Consider the following 21,845-nt stretch of genomic DNA (forward strand, 5'->3'; position numbering starts at 1 on the left):
ATACTGAAAAAGTTTCAAGTCTTTGCTTCACGGTCAACTGGTGGAGAGATTTAGGAGAATGCAGCAAATGCATTGTGTGAAGAAATGACAATTTGCTGCTACCACTCTTTTTCCAAAACTTAGACAATGCTCAGGGACAATTCCTCTAATATGTGTGTGTGTGTGTGTGTGTGTGTGTGTGTGTGTGTGTGTGCTTGTGTGGGAGAGAGTGCACGAGAGAGTGCCTTTGTATGTGTGTGTACTAAGGGGACACTTTGATAAATGGCCAGTTTATGGTGCTGTCACACTGAGGATGTCTATGGGGAAATACCTCACCACAAGCGTGTGTGTGTGTGTGTGTGTGTGTGTGTGTGTGTGTGTGTGTGTGTGTGTGTGTGTGTGTGTGTGGAGAGAGGTCCAATGCCCTGTTCATCTGATTGCAAGACTTTGGTCCGGCGCATGATTAATCAAACTGATTGGATGGGGCAAATATGGTTTGTGATAGCACCAAGAGGGAGAGGGTCGGAGAGGAATGGATCGCTTTGTTGAGTGTGAGGACGTGTGAGTGGGTGTGTTTGCGGATGTGTGCGTGTGTTTGCGTTTGACGGTGCATAGGTGTGTGCGAGGTAAGGTTGCCGTGCGTTTCAAGGTCAGGGGTCAGATAAATGGAACATGAAAGACTTAATACACAGAGCGGCGCTGCTGACACAGCCACAGCCCTGTTAATATCTCACAGGGGCCGCGCACTCGCTGTGAGTACACAGACCGGTTCTCGCACACACACACAAACTCACCTACAGACGCACGCGTATCCCGACGCGGTACACGGCAGCGTTTGAGTAATTGAGCTGTGCCGTTGCAGCTTTGTAATCGCCGACATGTCTTTACATAGCCTTTGTGCCTGAACAATGGAGTGCCAGGACTACGTTGTCGCTGGTCACAAGAAAGGCGGAAGAGAGAGCGAGAGAGAGAGAGAGAGCGAGAGGGGTGGGTGTGGGGGTAAAAAAGCAAACAAGCAGTTCAGCCACTATGTGTGGGTGCCACCTGGTCTTAGATCAATGCACTGACACGTAGGTCCCTTTTGATAGGCTTTGATCTGTCACCCCAGCTTGGCCTTGTGTGTGTGTGTGTGTGTGTGTGGCTGTGCTCTATCAAGCACATCTTGTTTTAGGACGTTAGGCACGGCGTGTGAAATTTAAAATAGTCCTTAAATAGCCCCATTGTTCTTTGCCCATTATCTCTCCATAGGCCCGCCCCGGCCGTTGTGTGTGAGGAGACAGAGATGGACTGATAATCTAGAGACGGGGTGATTTATTTATTTAAGTATCCAGTTACTCATTAGAAATGAAATGTTATATAGAATAATTATCTAGTTTAGGGGCTTGCGGACAGGTTTTTTTTTTAATTCTTAGAGAACATTTATATTTTTATTAGCACACACAAAATCCTGTAAAAAAAATTGTTAATCGTAGTCAATCTTATTTATTTCGACCTTTCATTCTTCCACCCTTGTGCCCGTGTGTCGTATATTAGAAAAACAGATCCTAATTTTGTGAGAAGAGGAGGGTGCATCTCTGGGTCCACTGAATTATTGCGCCCAATTAGCGAGAAATGAAGATAATAACACACATTCTCCGTCTTTCTTTAGTCCTCGCGCTCTTTCATTTTCTCGTCTCTCTCCCTCTGTCTCTGTCCTCTCATTAAATCTGTTCCACCCTTTAACCCTCCAGGCAGGTGCAACTGTAATTAGCCATTATTTGACTATCAAAAGTCAGGAGTTGATTAAATGGCCGCGGAGCAGCACGCAGAGCACTTTCCCTCTGAGCCCAGCCCCATAATTTCAAAAGCTTCTTGCAACCTGCTGAGGGCCTTTCAGGTCTGTGAGACGCCGCTTCCGACCGCTGGTTGGAGCCTGTTGCCGGCGGTAATCAAAACTGATAATCTTACAGGAGAGGAGGAGTGGGGGGTGGGGGGGGGGGGAGATTGGGGGGCGCGTGGGCGGAGGGGAGAAAAGAGAGAAAGAGAAAGAAATGGTCGGGGGCTTTCGGGAGGTTGGAGCTCAAGCAGCGAGCCTTCCATTAGAAATGTGTTGTTGCTCCGAGGGGGCCGCTGGCCAGCAAGCGGTGAAAAATGCTGCCTTCTTAAGTCAAGTGAATGGCATCTCTGTAGTGATTAGGAGCAGTAATAATGGGCACCCCTGCCTGTTAACCCTAAGTCCATTTCATTGCTAATTCATTTACCTGTTATTTCAGACAAACGTGACAGGAGTCACCTGCTAAGAAGTCATGTTTGTCAAGCAGGTATGCCCATTAGCTGAGGATCTTAGATCGCCCCCACAATGCTGGAGGGGAGTCAAAAGGCTGGCGTTATTGTCGGCAGATAAAACCCAAACCACAGCCATCCTGACCAATGTGCAAAATCTTTTCTGCTCCAAAAATAATTAAGACTTCATCCCTGGGGTGATTCTTAATTAATGTTTTTTTTTGTTGCATTATAACTGGATTTTAAGCCAAGCTGATCTGCTTTTTTGCTCGACTGTGAAAATCCTGTACACTCTCATTTGACCAGGTGCATTAAGGAAAAACAGCAGATTGAAAAGGAGTTAAGAAAACATATCATTTCTTTTTTGTGTGAAATAACATCTAGCTGTCACAAAGACCTCATTTGGAGTTTAAAAGAGTTTTAACTGCATCTCTGCATCTGCAGAATCCCTTTCACTGAGCAAAGCCATTAACATCCAACTAAATATTCTACTAGATATAGTTTATATTACAATAAATCATGTTATATAAATGCTGCGATATTCCCAAAGGACAATTGGGGCAAAATAATCACTTTGACTCCCTGGTTAATGTTGTGGATAATTCTCCCTGGGGAAACACTCTCTATGATAAAACCCGCATGTGAGCATCTCGTTCCGAAATGTCACAGCTGAGAGTAGAGCGGGGTTGGCTCCCTGTGTATAGTGCATTTCCACGGAGTGTGAAGAAAACTAAATGGGTTTCGATATTAACGTAGCGGATTGAAGAAGCGCAACAAAATATGTAAATATATACACAGGTTTGATTGGATTATTACACATGGGAATTTGTCTTTGGCCTAAAATAATAATCCTGATAAAAGAAAAGTGTAATTGCATTGAAATTGAGCCTTTGTCAACATCCCAATATTGCAGTTAGACCAGCCTCTCCTCCAGTGCGCAGGCCCCACGCATTGCCTCCGAGGTGCGTAGGGACACAGGGCCGGTCGCTCTGTGGCCAGCCGTAAACGGCTCACATTAGTTTCAGTGTTCAGATAAAAGAAAGGGATTATCCACTATGAATTAAGACACAGAAAACCCCTCTCTCATAGATGCTCTATGTGTGTGTGAGGGGGATGGCGGGGGGGGGGGGGGGGTAGTGTCCCCCTCTCATTGCCTGCCTCTCCTGGGATCCCCCACTCGGTCTAATCATTGTTTCTCTAACAGATAATTCTCCATGTCCTCACACGTGTCGGTGCGTGTGTTTGTGTGTGTGTTAATTAGAGCTGTGGCGGCTGAGTGTGCTCTTCCTTGTAATCACTTAATTAGGGGTGACGGGCCCCGGTGCTTGTTTACTCAATTAGCCATCCTCCTTAATTATGTAATTCACCGCAACAGTCAACTGTCCTTGTTAGTGAGCTCAGTGAAGGCGCGATGTGCTGCTTGTTGTGCATGCTTTTCACTGTGTTTGCCTAGAAAGGTATACAAACCTCCGCTTAAGAAGGAGACCATACACTTGTGCGGGATTTATTTTGTGGTGATTATTGGCTGGAGCTGCGTAAAACAGTCTGTGTCTCACTTTCCTCTCAAGAAAACGCACCCTCCCCCATACATCAGCAGACACTAGGCCATGCTCATGGTCTGCATATGAGGGCTGAGCCACATGCCTCAGATTACTGTCGCTCTGATTCCCTGAGATTTAGTCATTAATGATATAATCTACGTCAAAAATAGAAAGAAAGTGAAATCTCATGGTGAGTGTGATTGATGGTTGCTTTAAATGGAGGCGTCCAGGGCTGGCTCTATTGTTTCTCCCGAGCAGCCTCGCCACTTACGCCACCACCTCCACCCCGGCTCCTTCATGTGGATTAAGGCCTGCCGTGTATTTAACAGTGCATTTGAGCGAAGGGGTGACCAAGGTGAAGCTTGCGGGGGCGAGGTGGTGCGGGGGGGCTGGCAGGGTGTCTGTGCTGTGCCGCCGCGGGACGTCCCCTCGCGGGACAGTGCCAGGCTGCGCTGTGGGGAGACGAGACAGGGCCTCCCCAGCGGACTAATGCCCTGTAATGAAGATTAAGACTCAGTCAAAGACCATACTGTTCAGCTGAGGACGGAGGGGGGGGGGGGAAGAGAGCGATGGAAGGAGGGGGGAGAGCAAAGGAAGTGAGGATAAAGGATAAAGCAGGGATAAAGGACAGAAAGCTTGGGTTTTCAGAATTATCCTAATTTTCATGTACGAATACCTTCCACTATAGAAATAATGGATGAATAAAATAATTCATCAATTCATTGTAAACACACATGTTTTACCTTTACCACACCACAACTCCTGGGAACCAAAACCAACACATCGGTGTGTGTGTGTGTCTGAGGTCCTCGTTTGACGTTTGGAGACAGTTGACCGGAGCAGCCTGGACACACGGTACGCTTCACTTACCACTCGGTGGCTAAAAGCTCCCTTGAGACTTGTTACGTCCAGACAAACCTGCACCGTCTCCCACCATGGACTTATCCTTCACATGTATCTTCCATTCTCTCCTTTCTCTAAGGAACATTGTCAGATGTTTTGACTACACGGGGGGGGGGGCGGAGATGTGCAGACATAGGGATGGATGGGTAGGTGGGAGGGTGGAGAAAGGCGTATCTTTTTTCACATGACCTTGTGTTGGCGGGGCCGGCCTCTCACCCCCACTCTCTTTCTCTCTTCCCCAGAAGGGCTGTGTCTGCGACTGGGCTGCCAGTTCTTGCCTCTCTTGGGCATTCTGGCATTCCTTCGCTGTCTTGCCCCCATCCCCCTGCCTCCGGCTGTCTCTTGCCCTCTCGGGGTTTCCCTCTTTACTGCCCCTCACTCTCCTGCTGGAACTCCATCTTTTGCCCGTCTATCTCCCACGCAATGCCCGTTTCTCTGGTAGTTGCTTTGTCTTTCCTCCTTTCAAATTGATTAATGAAGTGAAACATTAACAACAAAGAGGGATATTATAAAAACCCGGTGTGTCCAAAGGCCCCGTTGTCTTTAAAATATCACAAGCATAGCTTTTCTCAAAGCGAGCCGCACAAAATACAGTACAATACAGAGTCGGTGGGATGTTTTCTTCTACCTCCCCCTGGCTGCTGAGTCTCCGTGGAAACGCCGCGGGGTCGTCGTGTTATTATCACCAAGGCTTGACCAGCCGGCCCCTTTGGTTTCACTATGTCTGCCTTAATGGACTCACTGCTTTACCTGACAGACACGACAGAGAATGTGTGTGGTTATCTATGAGGGCCAATGGTCACTACAAGCATAGGATGATGACAATAATCATCCAAAGTGGGGACATTTAACCAGTTAGTGGTAAAGCCAAGAGAAGTCATGTGAAATGAAGTTCAAGTGTTTCACAAAGTTTCTCCAGACATTCAGTGATAATTAGGGAGTTAAAACAAATGTGTGTGTAAGTTCACTCTTATTAGAGCACACGCAACTGTCGGACCGAAGCCCCGCTCCTTTTGCTGGGCGACCCCAGAGATGATGGAACGGCCACTGGGAGAGACAAAGACTGCAAGAGACGAATGAGAGAGGGAAAGAGAGGGAGAGAAGGAGAGGGAGGCCAGGGAGCCAGCTGATGTGAAAGTGCCTCCGATCACCTCGTGCTTGTCCTCCGCCCCCTGGCTCCGTCTCTCTCTATCTGTTCCGCTCTTTCTTTCCTACGTTCCCACTTGAATTCCTCTCCCGGCGCTTCACTCAACTGTGACGTCAGGTTTCTGATCGCCGATAACAACAGAGATGCGTCAGTCGGAGCCCCCCCCTCCTCCCCTCCCCTCTCCGCCCGAACAGACAGACACGCATACAAAGTTAAAGTGGCAATGCAAGTCAAAAAAGTGGCGCACACACATACACAGTGACACACAGCGGTGGCCTTTGAGTGAATGCTCCGCACGAGGCATAATGACAGCATTCTGCAGTGACCATAGCTGGGACAGTTCCCACAACCAAGACAGGCCGAGAGAGAGAAAGAGCATTTTTCTCCGTCTTCACCTCTCCTCCTACGCCCCACCTCCTCTCCAACAACCCTGACTTTGTGCGCTCCGTGACCTCCAGCTGATCAGCGCTATGGCTAACAAAATCTGGAAAGATGACTTGGTTGTAACCGAAGATGAAATACACCAAACAATGCATCAAATATACTCTGTAAGTCTGAGACTTGGCTCTGAGAAGCTTGTAGCTTGTTGAAAATGGCAACAAATATCAGCCACTTTTCCAACATAATCAATAAGTGATGAATGCTTAACCAATAAATCGCTCAATGTATCACCAGCAGCTAAGCAGCAGCAGCAGCGTATGCAGCACATTTGGAGTGTTTGGAACATCTGGAACAAAGATCAACAGCAGCTTTGCAGGAGATGGATCTTCGTAGCGAATGAACAGTGATCCTCTGCAAAAGAACAAACTACATCCAAACATGTCATTTTGACGTGCAAATCCAGCCTCTGGATATTAGTCTGTGTGTCTGCTGGGGACCACTCCCCATCCCTCCGTAAACCACCGCACTAACACCACATGGAAGCTCAACGCCTCTGCTTTTAAACCACCTTCTCTTTCCTCGTCTGACCTGACACCGTGCAGCATTTGCCGCTGTCTATTTTGAAGGTGGTGACGGTGGGGGGTGCTGGGTGGGGGGGCAGGTTACGGTGCCGAATGAAAACATGTCACTCAGGGCCCATTAAAATGTAACCCGGCCCAGCAGAAGAAAGGAACCCATATCATCATTAAGTCATCTTGGGGCGAAGCGAAAACCGCAAATATTATTCCTGCACCCCTTTCAAGACACACGTGCACACACACTCCTCCCCTTCTTTCCCTCCAAATGACAGAGGAGACGGGATGATTGGAGCTGTGCCGTGTTTGCTCAGGGCCTGAGAATGACAAGAAGATGTTTGGGAACTTCCTGATCGTGCATCGGCTTATATGATTTCAAGAGCAGACACAGTGAATCATGCATTCCTTCTTTTCACTCTGCGGAGACAAACCTTTCTATGTAACCTACGTATCTATCCGTACCTCCTACTCGCTCACTCATTTGTACTCGTTTAGACTTTGAAGACAAATGTCCCAGAATCCAAGTTTAGCCTTCAAATGTTTGTGCTTTTCTTGATAAGTAACAATTTTACAAAATCGTGCAAATTGTCGTCAATTAGTTTTCTGCTAGATGATAATTGACGATTTAAGCACTTCATCCATCCACGCACCTCTGGCATACTGAGCAAAATTAAGATGAACAAGTCACGGCTGCGGCAAGTACTCAGTTACAGGCATTTCTACTAGTTATTAGTTTCCTGATGAAAATGTATTTGTTTGGCCCAATGGCATCACTTGACGGACCCGGAAGTTGTAATTCCATGGTTTGGCCATTATACAAAATGCAGCACCCCCCCACACCGCCCCTCCCACACACACAGAGCCACCTCTGTAACCAGGGGGCATTTGTGACGTTCAGGAGCATGAAAAATGGCTTGCCCCCGTGGCGCACCGGGGGTGGCAGCGATTATAATATCCAGATAATCATTTCAAACAAATTATCATAATTATCAATCAATCATGAGCCTATTTAAGCAGGGGGAGAGATGGGGGAGTGCAGTGCTGTTGGCAGGGGGTAAACTATGGCCCGGAGCACTGGATCACTTCTGTGACCCATGAGCCTCCCTCTGTCCACATAATAGCCCTCATACATTAAGGGTCATTTACCTAGCATATTTAGAGATTCAATTCCCCGGCTTGATATGGGAAGAAAAAGGACATTCACACACGCACACATCAACACACAACTGCAGCTGACCCCCATTTGGCTCCCTTGTCTTTCAACATTGGCCGGGGAGAAAAAAAAAACGTACAGGTCAGAGTTCATCTGAACCCCTCTCTCCATTTGCAAATTAGGCAGCATCTAAAACATTTACTGCTAAACGTTGCATCACAAATAACCAGGGCTAGTTTAACTTAGATAGAAAGAGACTAACCCTTATCTGGAAATCATCAGTGCAAAAGAGAAATGTGTCAGGCGAGCATGTCCACCTTCACTCAGACGAGTAGGAGAGAAAGAGTGACACAGGCGCAGTAACAGACTTGATCGTCTTAAAGAGATATCTTTTCACATTAAATCCTCTTTCAAAGGCAGCATGAATTGATTCAATCTCAGTGGTATTGAGAGGTGGATGAATGGGGCTTGTAGAGCAAGCGAGAACGAGGAGATAGAAGGAGAGAGAGAGAAAAGATAGTTGCCTTCGGGGGAGATGGTCGTCTTGGGAAAAAAGCAATCAGAGCCCATTGATTTTTTTTCTGCTGGTTGAATGGACGGTGTCTATCTGGAAGTCATTATCTGCCATCTGATCTGCTGGAGTGTTTACACACGTCGGGATGGACAGCGGCGCTCCTCTGAAGATGAGGATTAACACACAGAAACCCACATGGACACACACACACAAAAACACAGTGCAAAGACTGCCCTCTTACCCCTTGCTCCCTATCTAGCTACCACTTTTTAAATCCAAGGAATCCAAAAAGAAACAGGTCTGAAACAGTCCTCCGATAGCCTATTAACTTACACGCACACACACACACACACACACACACACAGACTTAAGTGTATGTGCAGGGGGTGAATGAGAATATATACTTAAGCAGGGCCTAGACATCCAAACAGACTGATAGTCCTGATTTGTACGGCTGAACCAGACCAAACTAAACAATCCTTGATCCTACCATCAATAGCCACTGATAGCGATCTATAGCTATCAACAACCCCATAGCGTCTGCTGAGAGGGAGGAAGGGATGTGTGAGATGTATGTTCCTGTTTGTGTGCTTTTTACATGTTTTTTCTATAGAGCAGATGTTGTGACAATGCAGTAAATAACGCTATGACCATATAAGGCACACAAGGGAACTGAGGGATGAAGGAGTACAGAAAGCTTGAAGATAAATCCATATCAGACAGAGTACTCCTTTGCACAGGATGGTACAGGAGGGGGGGGGGGGCACCTGGGCATCTTGGACAATAGCCGTTTGAGAACCCGCTCAAAATAGTCTTCAAGGGCGTGAGGAGATTATAAAAAGGGCCAGAGTCGGACAACAGGCAGACTCTTGAATTGGAATTGCTCAATGTATCTATTTCTCTTCTAATTAAATGTTAACTTTTTAACTTGACGTGCCGGATTCTCCTCATCTACCAACTCGGGGGGATTGAAAATCCCAACAGATGAAATGAGTGGAAGAGGATAGATGAAGTGAGCAGAGAGGGAATTCAGATAACACTTTTCTTTTTTTTCTGCCTGTGGGTGGGGTACGAAGATGCATGTGTGTAAGCCAATGGAGCTCGATCCATATCTCAGCAAGCGTTGGACATGAATCCGAGGCCACACACACACACACACACACACACACACACACACACACACACACACACAGAGCTGTAAGCTCTGGGCAGCTTTCACTAAGTGGACTGGAGAAGCAACAATAACATCTGTGCTTCCGTTTTATCCCTTGTATTAACCCCGACTCTACCAGTGCCCCCCACATGCCGGTACATTCTTTTCAGACGTGGAACGAACCGGTTTCTAGTCCCGTTGAAATAGTTGATGCGTAGTGCTTTTGTTGTTTATTTTGCTTTCATGTTATTATTTTTCATTCATGAGTATATCGTTTATCTATACACAGTGTCTGGTTGTAATTAAGTCCAACATCATCAAGTGAAGCAACACTAAGTCAACTAAACAATCTGTCTTTTGGGGAGCCAATAGGTAGCTTGTGTCTAACGCAGGGTTTGTGTCTGGCACTGATAAAAGTTATTGATGAAGTTACTAAATATTCCTAAATATATGAGCCTTGTGCTTCTGGAATTCATTTTAAAAGAGATGAATAAAAAGTTAGCACTTTGGATGTCTTTTAATAATTCATCATGTACCTACTTTGTTCAGTTGTCAACTTGCCCGTGAAGAAGTAATCTGTGACCATTGTGACTGCAATATCCACCGATACCTCCCGCTTTATAAGATATACACACCATATGACAACACAGCAACTGCTCTGATTTTCAGCAACAAACAAATACTAATAACACACATAGTCATGCAAACACACACACACACACACACACACACACACACACACACACACACACACACACACATATCTCTCAGCAGCTAACTAGTTTATTCACAAGTTACAACTCAATTAGCATTGCGCCTTAATCAAGCATAGCGATGTTAATAACATGGTGAAGAAAGGCAAAGTCAATGTTTATGTGTGTGTGTGCCCATGCCCTGTGTGTGTGTGTGTGAGTGACTGCACGACGTGGATGAATGAGTCATGTCATAAGGAAGGCTCATGCATAATTTCATTCATATTCATAACAGGCATGTGGTCTACCGCCGCCCGATGAGGGCCCACCGCGACTCACACTCTGCATAATGAGATGTGGCCCGTGTGTGTGTGTGTGTGTTTGGATTTCATGTACCATAGGTAAGCATACTGTATGTCTGTATTCTGCATTTGTGTAAGCTTGAGAGTGTGTGTTGCACATTACGCTCCTATCAGTGTGCGTGTGTCTGCAGGCTCGTCTTTGCACTTCTAAGTGTGTAAATGTGTGTGTGTGTGTGTGTGTGCATGGTGAAGTGCACGGGCCGCTCTTGTGTGAAAGCCGGTGAGGTAGTTTGTAAATCTGTCGAGCTTTTTCCACATTGTACCAACATGTGGCGAACAGGGACCAGCCCAAAGCACCTGCGGTCAACTCCTAAAATAAGCTCATTGACTAATGTAGGATTTCAAATCAACCAAGCAGTCTGTGATTTGCATGCTCGCCTGTTTATAGAGGGAACAGCAACAAGACCCTTGACCCGAAATGCAAATGAGAACATGTTTGTTACGCGAAATACGCCAAAAGAGGTTTTAAGTGAAATACGTCTCGCTGAAGAAACTCACATCCTGCTTTTATTAAAGGGAGCTGGATATTGGATGGAAAAATAGTCCAACATTAGTCTGCTCCTAATGTTTTGGCTGTCATGTCATGTAAGATAAGACAAAAGGTCCATGCAAGCTTTGCAGGCAAATTCCACATCTCAGTTTCAATTTCTCTGACAGCTGAATCCATGAAGAACGCCACTTATGTGACATAATGAATGTTTTAACTCAGTTCGGTCAACTACAATGATTTCAATGATCATTTTGTTTTGGACACTAGCCTCTTTTTTGGCCTCTGGTCCGAAAAGGGCACACCCATGATAAAAAGTGTAATTACTCTGGAGCGACTGGAGTAAGTGATTTAATGTGTAGATATCAGTTTATACGTTGAAAAAAATATATCAATATTATGGTACTGGTTGGGCCCAAATGGGGTCCTCTTGCTTACTGGTGTTATCCTCCCAGTATGAGGTGCTCTTCTAATTTGATAAAACCACACATCATTTACTGCCATCCCATTTTGGGTCATTGATTCCGGTTTTTAACTATCCTGCCGTTGACTCGAAGCATCAGCAGCGAGGAGAGTGTCCACTCGGCTGCAGCCGTTCTTCTTTCACGGACCATTAGATGGACATGAACTCTCTTCCTGTCCTGTCTTGACCTGGCGACACTGGATGTAAAAGCCAACTGCCCAGCCTCGCCAATAAATCTATCACCTCATAAAGTGGTCAATGACTGGTCAATGGGACGTGTCGCTCACAGTGTGTGTGCACGTGTCAGTATTTATTGTGTGAGACTTTCAGTTCTTCAATGAGGAGGGATTTTAAGTTACCTGAAATGCCTCTGAAAGCTTCCAAAAAGATGATTTATTTCTTCAAGCTTTTGCAAGCTTTTTGTATTAGAACAGCTTCAGAATGCTGTGATAATGTATTTCTAATTTGAAAATAATAAAGGCATAAACATTTAGAATATTCATCCCTCTACTTTTATGGTTGCAATAAACAGCCACTTAATTACTTTGCCCAATAACTTTCCATTTCCTTTGATGTTAAGATGAATCCGGGAGGATAGTCGTGGTGCGAGCCCGGGGTCCCGGGACAGAATTCATGAGAGACAAACAACGGGTGTACGCAGCCTACCTTTTTAATGCAGCCGTCGGGGGAGTCTTCATCATGGTCATTCATCATCTGCTGAGAAAACACAAAAGATGAACATTGGTAAAGCGCTAAATGGTACCAAAAACCGTTATTCAAAAGACCAGGACAGCAAACCAGGAAACAACATTTCATTTGAAGAAAATCAGCTTATTTAAGAATGAAAAGAGAATATGGATCGCTGTGCTTCTCGTGGCTTGTGGCCGTCGCTGCTTCATAACATGAGCACAGGGTGTTCGCAGCTCAATACACAGACCCTCTGGGCAACAAATGTTACCACAGGGACATAATAATGGACTGAGGGGTCAAAAAAGCACACACAGAAGCAAAAATAACACTACAAACACACACACACACACACACACTCTGATGAATGAATGCCCCACAGATTTTAATTCTCCGCTTCAGCGTTGCAGGAAATTTAGCCGAGACCATGTCTGGGAGTGTGTCCGTTAGTGTGTGTGTCTGTGTGTATAATTAAGCCTTCAAGCAATATTTACTGGGGGCAGATGGGTGGTAGAATGCTCCCAGTGTCTGCCGGAGGAAATGAAGGAAGTGGGGGAATGATGAAGAGATGGGGCTGCCCGGCTGCAATGAGGGGGAATTTCACATATAATGGCTCCCCAGAACCGCTCTTCGTCTCTCTGTCTACTTCTCTCCCTCTCTGAAGGCCATTGATGGCAACTGAGGATCAAAGGAGCGGTGCAGACTGTTTTCAGAGCAGTTTTGGGTGGGGTGGGGTGGGGGGGGGGGGGGGGGGGGGGATCAGTGTGGTACTTACTGAGTTTAAGTGAAATTAGGCCTATAAAACTTCCCTAGCCCAGACTCCCTATCCTCCCCATCTGCCCTTTCACAGTAGGTGTGTTGTTTGGATGTTGTGACATGACTGGCTGCCTTTACATTAGAGCTGACATATTGGAGTTTGTATTTCCTCGACCGGCGTGGCCCACCGTGATTGGCAAAGAGACATTTATCTGCTGTGGAATCTGCCCTGGAGACTGTGGAGCCATTCTTTCAACGCTGGCATACAGCAACTTCCTTTATGCCGCTCTCTATATAAGGTCTCGATTCACAGGCGGTGATTATGAATTGCGTGAGCCTGTGGACGTGTGCACCCACGGGGGAGACTCAGATAAAGGTGTCCATATGGCGAGGTTCTCTGTCGGGCTATTTATTCCCGAGTAAATTAGGAAAACAGTTATCTCAACATAAGTTCACTCCCAACGCTTCTTTCCCTCCTCTCAGTAAACAGTGAACCAGATGGGCCATGTGTGCACCGGCGTGCCGTACGGAGTGGTTTCCTACATTAAGCTGTCAAGGGATCGGTTTCTCAGCCTCGGCAAATGGGAGCAATTACACCACAAATACTTACAACAGTGTTCTTAGCCTACTTACACATAATCTAAACCTTCACAGAAGCATCCTGTTCCTGAAATCATTTCCAAACAACGCATTGACTAGAAATGGCGTGTCTCTAAAGCCGATCAAATATGTCACAGCATTTCGAGTGGTAACGGTAGCAACCCTTTTTTATGCATGTGCACCTTTTCAAAACAGTTACCAGTAAAAGTCAAAATCAGATGAGAATTCATCCATGATAAACATCCAGACGATAAACAGAGCTCAGATGTAATGAAAATATAGTTTGTTGTAGTTTGTGTGTTCATGATGCCAGTAACAAAACCAAACAGGTGTGAATGAAATGTTCCAGTAAACCAAAACTGTGCAGAGTGTGTATTGGATTTCTGAGATAAATGGTTGAGTGAAATATTGAGATTTGATCATATATCATAGGGTCCTATTACAAAGGGTTCATTTGGCCTAAATACAAACTGTATTTTCCTCAAACTGTATTACTCTATATTTTGGGGTTTCAAGATGTCAAATTAAGTACATCGGTTAGTAGAAATGTGTGAGACCTTTCAACATGGCAACAGAGAGGCAAATGGAGAGATAGGGGAAGTCCCTTTTTCTCTCGCTTTCTTAATACACAGGAGCAGCTGTAACAGTTTACAAAATCAACAGCTTGGCCGAGTCGTTTCAAATGCTACCAGGCATTCAACAACTAGTGGACGACTTCTGGCCTTTCTTCCTGCTTTGTTCAATTACATGCCAAGTGTAAATATGTTTGTGTGTATCCCATTTTGCAAGAGTAACCTAAGCTGAAGAATACACGCAAGCAGACACGAGTGATTTACTGATGCCGTAATGTCTTTTAGCTTCAGGTGGGGGGGGCGGGAGGTTGTGGGCTTTGTCAAATCTATTTTTTAAGGTACAGAAACACTGACTGGACTGCCAGAGAAATGCTAATTGTAAAGATCCCTGGCTCTTTAAAATTCAATTATAATCCAAATTGTTATTGTCTGTTAAAAAATGTTTTCTTTTGAAATGATCAAGGTTTCAATGATCAAGGTGGCAAAAAAAAGGGCTTGTGCAATGATGACAATAACGAAACAGAGGCAGGCGGAGATGCTCTTTCAACACTGGCATACTGTATTGCTTGCAAAAACACGCACTTCCAGACAAAAACACACAAAATATCATAGCCTTGCAGCAGGACCCCACCAAGCAAATAAATAAGCTATTAATTAGGAAAGGAAAATGTGATTGGCCACTGACTGGCAGCGCTATGATTTATTGCACTTGTCACAGTCACCTCAAAGTGACTTTTACTCTGGGTTGGAGAGACAGGTCGAAATAGAGACTGGCCTGTGTTGAGGGGGATGGATTTTCCACTACACAGAGAGAGGTAAAATTGTCCATTTGTTCTGTATCTACCCCGCTGAATTCTGACATGTCAATATATCTTATGGAAAAAGAGAAAACACTGGAGCACAGGTAATTAGAAAGTGTGTGGTTCTGGGCACGCAAGCTTCTCTCTCTGGCCCACATGACCTCAGACATAAACAAATTCAGTCGTGGCTTGATGAAAGTGCAGCCACCTGCAGAATCCTTCCACCCAGAGCTGTCCAGACCCTCATTAGGGGGGTGAGCGTAGTTGTGTGCGTCTGTGTAAATGTGAGTGTGCACGTATCTCACCATGACCATGATGTGTGCTTTCACACCAGGCAGGAGGGGAAACCCCACCATTATTAGCGTTTCATAGCACAGCTTTTGTTATTGGACGGAGTCAGGAGTTTTTCACCACCACCTTAGCACCATTCGTATTGACATGCCGTGATGACCAGGCGGACAAAGAAAACAAGACATGGGGAGAGACACTCAGTTGAGTGGACTGCTTCATTGTTTTCACAAGACCTGCCACGGCGTAAAAGACATGACGGAGCAGGATCTTGCTTAGTTTATTTCCAGAAGTCATTTGACATGAAAAAACAGCGGAAATGCCCCCACCTCGTTGTTTGCACAGGGCCCATGAAGGATGGGTGGTGGTTATGTGAGTGCTATGAAGTCAAACCTTCATAGAATGATCCATGCATCATGACTTCTAGCCTATTACTATTTTCACTGAGAGGTCTAAGTAGCCATAGCAACTAGAGGACCACCTCACAAAGCTTGCTCATCATCATCATCCTCCTCCTCCTCCTCAGGCGCGAGGAGAGGAAGAGGGCCCCACAAAGGAAAATGTTAGCATTCTGTCGCCAAAAACAATTCTTCTTGACTCTGGATAATATGAGGCAATACGGCAACACGGCTCAATGGATGGCCGCGGATGTCACAGAGCCGCAAGTTTCCAAAAAAAACGAGCAGCAAACAAACCTCAGGGCTTTTTGAACCAGGGCCCTGACTGACAAGCCGTTGGCTGCATCAGCCACACCAAGAAAGCCACAAATTGAAAGTTTTGCTAGGGATTTATCGGGAACTTTTGCAGCTTCTTGGCCCGATGAGGCTTTCATTGTGGTGGCAATGCCCTGGACGGGTTATTGATCTTTTTGACGTATAGATGGGAGAGGAAGCGGTCTTTCACTGTGGGCCGTGTTGAATAATAAACTGCAGAGAAAGTACATTTGTGTCAGAGGGGAAGGAAGAAAAATGAAATAAAAATGAAAGGGGAGGCTCTCAGTTTCTCATTGCTGGAGCCCTTAAAATAGGAGCTAACCGTCATGTCAAACATGATTTCAACAAATGCATCGGACTGCTTTGACTCCCAGATACTGGCAAATCTAATCAGAACACTTTACAATCGATAAAACAGCACGACTCCAAAAAAGGAAGAAAAATAACGGAGAACTTCCACATGTTTTTCTTTGAGATCTCTTGGTATCATTTGAACACCCTGATAACGAACCTTTTACCCGTTCCTGCCAGAATCAGAGATTGTTTGACTAATGATCCGAGTCGGATTCAGTCTGCTTTTTAGCATCCAGTCAAATGGTGCCTGCTTGTAGTTCCAAGTCCTTTCTCATGGCTTGTCCTTTAAAAGGGAGTCAAACGTGGCTATTTTGGGGCTTCCCACAGATAGGGGCCTCGGCAGCTGACCTAAAACAAGACCAGAGCTATGACCTCTTAAAAACATGCCTCAACAATGAGGTGGCTCACTGAGCTTAAGTCGTGAGGAGGGGAGACCGAGCTAGGAGACGATGACACAGGCTAGATACCAGGAAACTGGGCATCAGATAAGAAATGTTGATGATGACTTTAATGAGCAGAAGACTTTAATGTGCTTTGGCCGAGTCCGACATCAATGGGAGCTTCTGATAGGGATCTTTCTCCCTTTCTCTTTCCGAGAAGGTAATTATGACTGGAATCAGTTTGATGCCTCATCTTCACCTGTATTTTGTTGATACGTGTAATGCAAGAAACCTATGCAGTGCATTGGTAAAAGCAGAAAGAGCTGAGGCCAAAGGAATGCATGAGATGTCATTGTCTGAAAGAAAGAGAAGAGATCAGATTAGCTTGACACTTATCACACCCCGCGAGAGGCAACACTGTTACCCAACCCTAAATCCAGATGGGTATACGCAGGGTGCGGCCTGTGACGGATCTGAGAACTGTTGGTGAGATAGGGCTTAGCTCACAAAGCTTAGATTTGGAAGACAAACACTCTGAACTATTGTGCGACTGTGGAAAGTCACGGCCACTTGTCAAATACAAAGGACTGATATTTACAGAACGAGCGTTGACCCGGTGTGTCCTAAGAGTCTTTGTGTGATTTATGAAGAAAATGCCGTAGTGAAATATCCTGGCAGGGTTTGCATGGACTCTGGGCCGGTTTGTCTCATCATTTCAGTGTCCTGTATGATTCACAGGTCTTGAATAGACATGTGCGGTCAGGCTGCACACATAATACATTGGCACAATTGAGCAGATTAAATATTTGTATTCATACATTTGACAGTTGCAGCGTTTGAACTCCTTTCTCAGTGGGAGAGCGGTCAGGTTGGCACCTAGTCAGCAAACAAACCTTGGGAAAGAAGTTCTCTTATATGACGACGAGCGAGAGGATTGCAAAGGGAGGGAGAGTGGAAGGGGGGGGGGGGGTTGAGGGCGGGGGGCAGGATTCTACAAATGTATTAAAAAGGGCCATATTTTCATCGAGGCCTTGTATGACCATCCATCACCCAATGCCCCCTATGCTTTTAAGGCTGTTGACTCTGAACTTGATATCGACAGAAGCATACAGATAAATTATCTGCTCGGGCTTCGCTTTATTGATAAGTCATTTGGGAAGATGATCAGTAATAATCATAAGTGAATAAGTGCGTGCCGATAGATCTTCCGCCAGCAGACGCTGTGACAGCCGCGGGGTTGAGGTCCAATAAATAACCCTACCTTTTGGCCTAAGAGGATTGCCAACACAGCATCGGCAGCTGCTGCAGCATGCATTTCAGATAATGATATATCACTCCCTTCCTCTTCATTTTGATAAAGGTTGACGTTTATTGATACATGGCAACAGGAAGAAAAATAATATTGCCTTATTTCTAATGATCTCCTATTCTTCAGATGACACATATTGCCTATGACCAAGCAGGGGGTTTATGGGAGAAAGATTTAGGGTCTTGACTTGAGGGCGTATAGATTGATTCAAAGGTCATGCCACGGATACTTTTCATTCCACATTCCTCAGAGGCCAGCACAGCCTATGCATATATGAATGTTTACATGTATGCACTACATAAATTTGATATTGTCTTCTCAGCCTAGCAATGTCATATGTTTCATATCTCCATTTCCCCTTGCAAACTGAATTTGTGTTTTTAGAAACATACACCGGACCACACTGTCTGTCCCTCTGTCTACTGCCAATATGAGTTCCTAATTCAAACCAGGAATTCTTGAGGAAGGTAGAAAAAGACACGGAAACAGAGAGAGGCGGATCTCTCATCACATCAGAGGCTTTTTTTCTGGACAGCAGCCACTGAGATATTGCCCCGTGACGACAGATAACCGGCGAGTAAATTGCATATCGCTTGTCGTGTCCGGCTAAATATTTACACTGTTTGCGTATTTCAACATAAAAAGAGGGGATTTTGGTAGCTTTAAATTGTGCCACTCTCCACACTCTCCAATATACAGTATGTAAAGGAAGAACATACTGTCTGAAACAAGAAGACTGGATGTGGACAGAAGTCAGACAGAGTGCGAGAAAGAGGGAAATGAGGAGAAAGACATTGTGACTAGTATTTGGAGTTGTGCGTCCTTGTTGGTCAGGCATCCACCTGCAAATCCATCCAGTGGCTTTTCTTTAATTTTGTCCAAATGCACAAATATACACAGGAGTTTGAACGCAGGACACAACACTGAAAGAAGTGAAAGGTCTCTAGTGACTTGGGGACTAAGTAGATGTATACATGGGTCAGTGCGTGGGACAAGCAAGGGCTTTCTTTGGGGCTCAGAGGGTTTATAACAAGGTCAAGCCCTACACGCGATAATGATGATCGTGATGATGATGATGGTGCTTGAGGAGGCCACAACCACAACGCTGATGAGATTTCTCCAGCAGATAGATAAATTGGGCCTGACCATGGGTTTCCTGCTCAGTGGTACGAGTGTGTTTTTGTTTGTGTGCTCAGATTTGATCTGATGCACCAAATGGAGTAAAATTATACACAGCATTATAAAAGCATTAGGTAATTACATTAGTAACAGCAGATCAAACACCTCCTACAGGTCCTCTGTCTTCTGTACACTCAAGGTATCCACTCTCTGAAAGGCCTCTGTGCTTACAGGGAAGATGTAGTGCTTGGATATTAGGTCATCAGCAGGACAGAGGTGAATGGTTTGGCGTGTGCCGAGGAAAGCGTGCACAGATCCCAGTGGTCATACACACACTGTTAGGTGGGCAGGCTCCGATTTGAGCTGTTCACATTGCACCGATACATTTGAACGCACAATATTAACCACAACATCCATGTGAATGAAATGACTGAGATGTACTGGACCCCACATCGGTTTAACGTGACCCTGTCCTTCCTTTCTTGTTTGTTTTGGCATTCAACAATCAACAAGTAAAGTCAAAGGGTTGTATTTCAAACGAAAGTAACTGAGGCATGTACTCAATATGAATAATAGCTGTAATGGCTGCTATTAGCAAATGTATCATTTTGAGTATGATATGAAGATAAAACATAAGAGGGACTTGTGTTCAGCCAATGGACTGTAACTAGTGCACTGGTTATCCCTGTGATTTCTTCCAGTGGCCAATCAGATTATTTGCACAGTGGAAACATATAAAGACCAGAGCAGTTAGGCCAGCTGCTACAGCCAAAAGATACTGTCTGGACGTACTGGCTACACATGGTTTCTTTCGCTGAGGTGGCCAGAGAGAAACACATTTTGCATTGAGTTTAAGCCACAAGGACAAATGGTTATGAAATGCATATAATAGCCCATGTGTCATGGTGAGTGGTTATTTACCTTCATCATGTCTAAATAACATCAGCGTCAGCAGTCTTTTGGACAGAGGAATAACAAACAATATAATACTTGTCACATAGTACTTAGATTATACAACAAATTATTTTCTAAATGTTCCCTGTTTACCACCAAAACAATATTACAAACTCTAAAGTGCATTTGAAGAGCAGCAACAATGAGAAATGACTGATTGAAGCCATTGTGCAAATGAATCCTCCACCATTCTGCTGTCATTGGTCGGCTCGGTCCAACATTTGTTGCTGCACAGTAACCTCTGTGAGGCTCCAATGCTCCACGTCCAGTTTTTTATTTTCTTTCTAACCCTCCCTCTGTTATTCTGTATACACACACACACACACACACACACACTCTCAAGAGATAGCAACATTTATCACCACCGGAGCTGTCTCCAAGTCCACAGGATCAACCCATCAGCTCCACAATAAATGTCAAGCTGTCATGATTTATGCAGCTAATGAAATTGATTAGATGGCTACAATGTCCCCGAACATTGTAATAGTTTGATTCACTACTGTCATGTTTACTCAAACATCAACTATTGTGTGGGATGAAACAAGCGCTGGGTGATAAAAACAGCTCATCAGACATCTATTCCACTACCGCTTGACAATGATACAGTTACATCTTTGGGGCTTCTGTCTTTGTGCTTTGGCCTTGGCGACCTTTCAGAGAAGATATAAATGAGTGGAGATAATGTAGCTGTCACACTCCCTTGTTCAAAGGCCATTGTCTGATGTTTTTGCCATCAAGTGTGCCACTTGCTTTGATCATTTCAGGGATGGTCTCAGACTTCAAAAGACTGCGTGGTAATGATGTTGCAAAAGCAATGATATGATGCTGCTGGCCGTTCTAGGGCACTGAACAGAAAATGTGTGGACTTTGTGGGGCCAGACACTGCCAAGTCAAATTGAAATCTCTGATAGATACCCCATGTCATTCCAAAGTGCTCTCTCACTTCTGACTTACAAACTAAATGCTGTTACATCGATACCAGCGATCATAATTCTGAGCCCTCCATCGGTTGCTCTTCACTTTGTGATATGCCGGTTTAGGTGAATATCCATTCAGTTGACCTTCGGGCTCATCACAAATGACTTTATTAGCCGGGCCATATAAGGTGAAGGCCCTTTACAACCCTGTTGGTGTGAAGGGGAGACTATCTCTGTCACTAAGATTGATGTTCCCCGGCTTATCGAGCGCTTCCGTTATCAGCAGAAACCTTTAGCAAGGGATACCAAGTCCCGTTTTCAGAATTAACTCATCAAACTCCCCCCCCCCCCCGGTCGTTGTCATCATCAACCGTTAATGCTCTTATCATTATTATCTTCATTGGTGTCAGTGGTATCAGTCTTTAATGTGGAGCTATCATCAGACTGACTGTTAGAACAACAGATGTATGACATGTACAGATAGGATGCTCCGCAGCGGTCTCTGAACCCTGGTTTATAGCTGTCTGTCTGTCTGGCCAGTCCCCGGTATGAAGACAGATGACTTTATTGGAGGGAGTTGTCGGGACTTTCCATTAGTCATCTAACGAGAGCAATCAGCATGGAAAACGTTTGCTAACACCCTCTCAACCTTTTTTTCAGTTTTTTTTTAAACATCTTTACCATGTAGAAGGGAGCCGAGCAAACAAACTCGGGGAAGAAACAGGTTTGGGCTAATTACATTTATTTCTCATTCTGGCCCCTGTGATTGCAATAGACGACTTGG

General features: G+C 45.1%; 1 protein-coding gene across 8 annotated transcripts in view; it reads right to left on the minus strand.

The window, feature by feature from the left end:
- The window catches only part of prdm16 (PR domain containing 16), a 153,921-nt gene that overhangs the window by 59,990 nt on the left and 72,086 nt on the right, over positions 1-21,845 (minus strand). For 7 of the 8 annotated variants that reach the window (XM_062563959.1, XM_062563955.1, XM_062563951.1 and 4 more), the window contains exon 3: positions 12,279-12,329. In XM_062563959.1, the coding sequence (XP_062419943.1) occupies positions 12,279-12,329 (51 nt within the window). The remainder of the gene's footprint in view (positions 1-12,278; positions 12,330-21,845) is intronic. The other variant, XM_062563949.1, reaches the window with a different exon arrangement.

Source organism: Pungitius pungitius, chromosome 1, assembly GCF_949316345.1.
Source record: "Pungitius pungitius chromosome 1, fPunPun2.1, whole genome shotgun sequence".
Classification (NCBI taxonomy): Eukaryota; Metazoa; Chordata; class Actinopteri; order Perciformes; family Gasterosteidae; genus Pungitius; species Pungitius pungitius.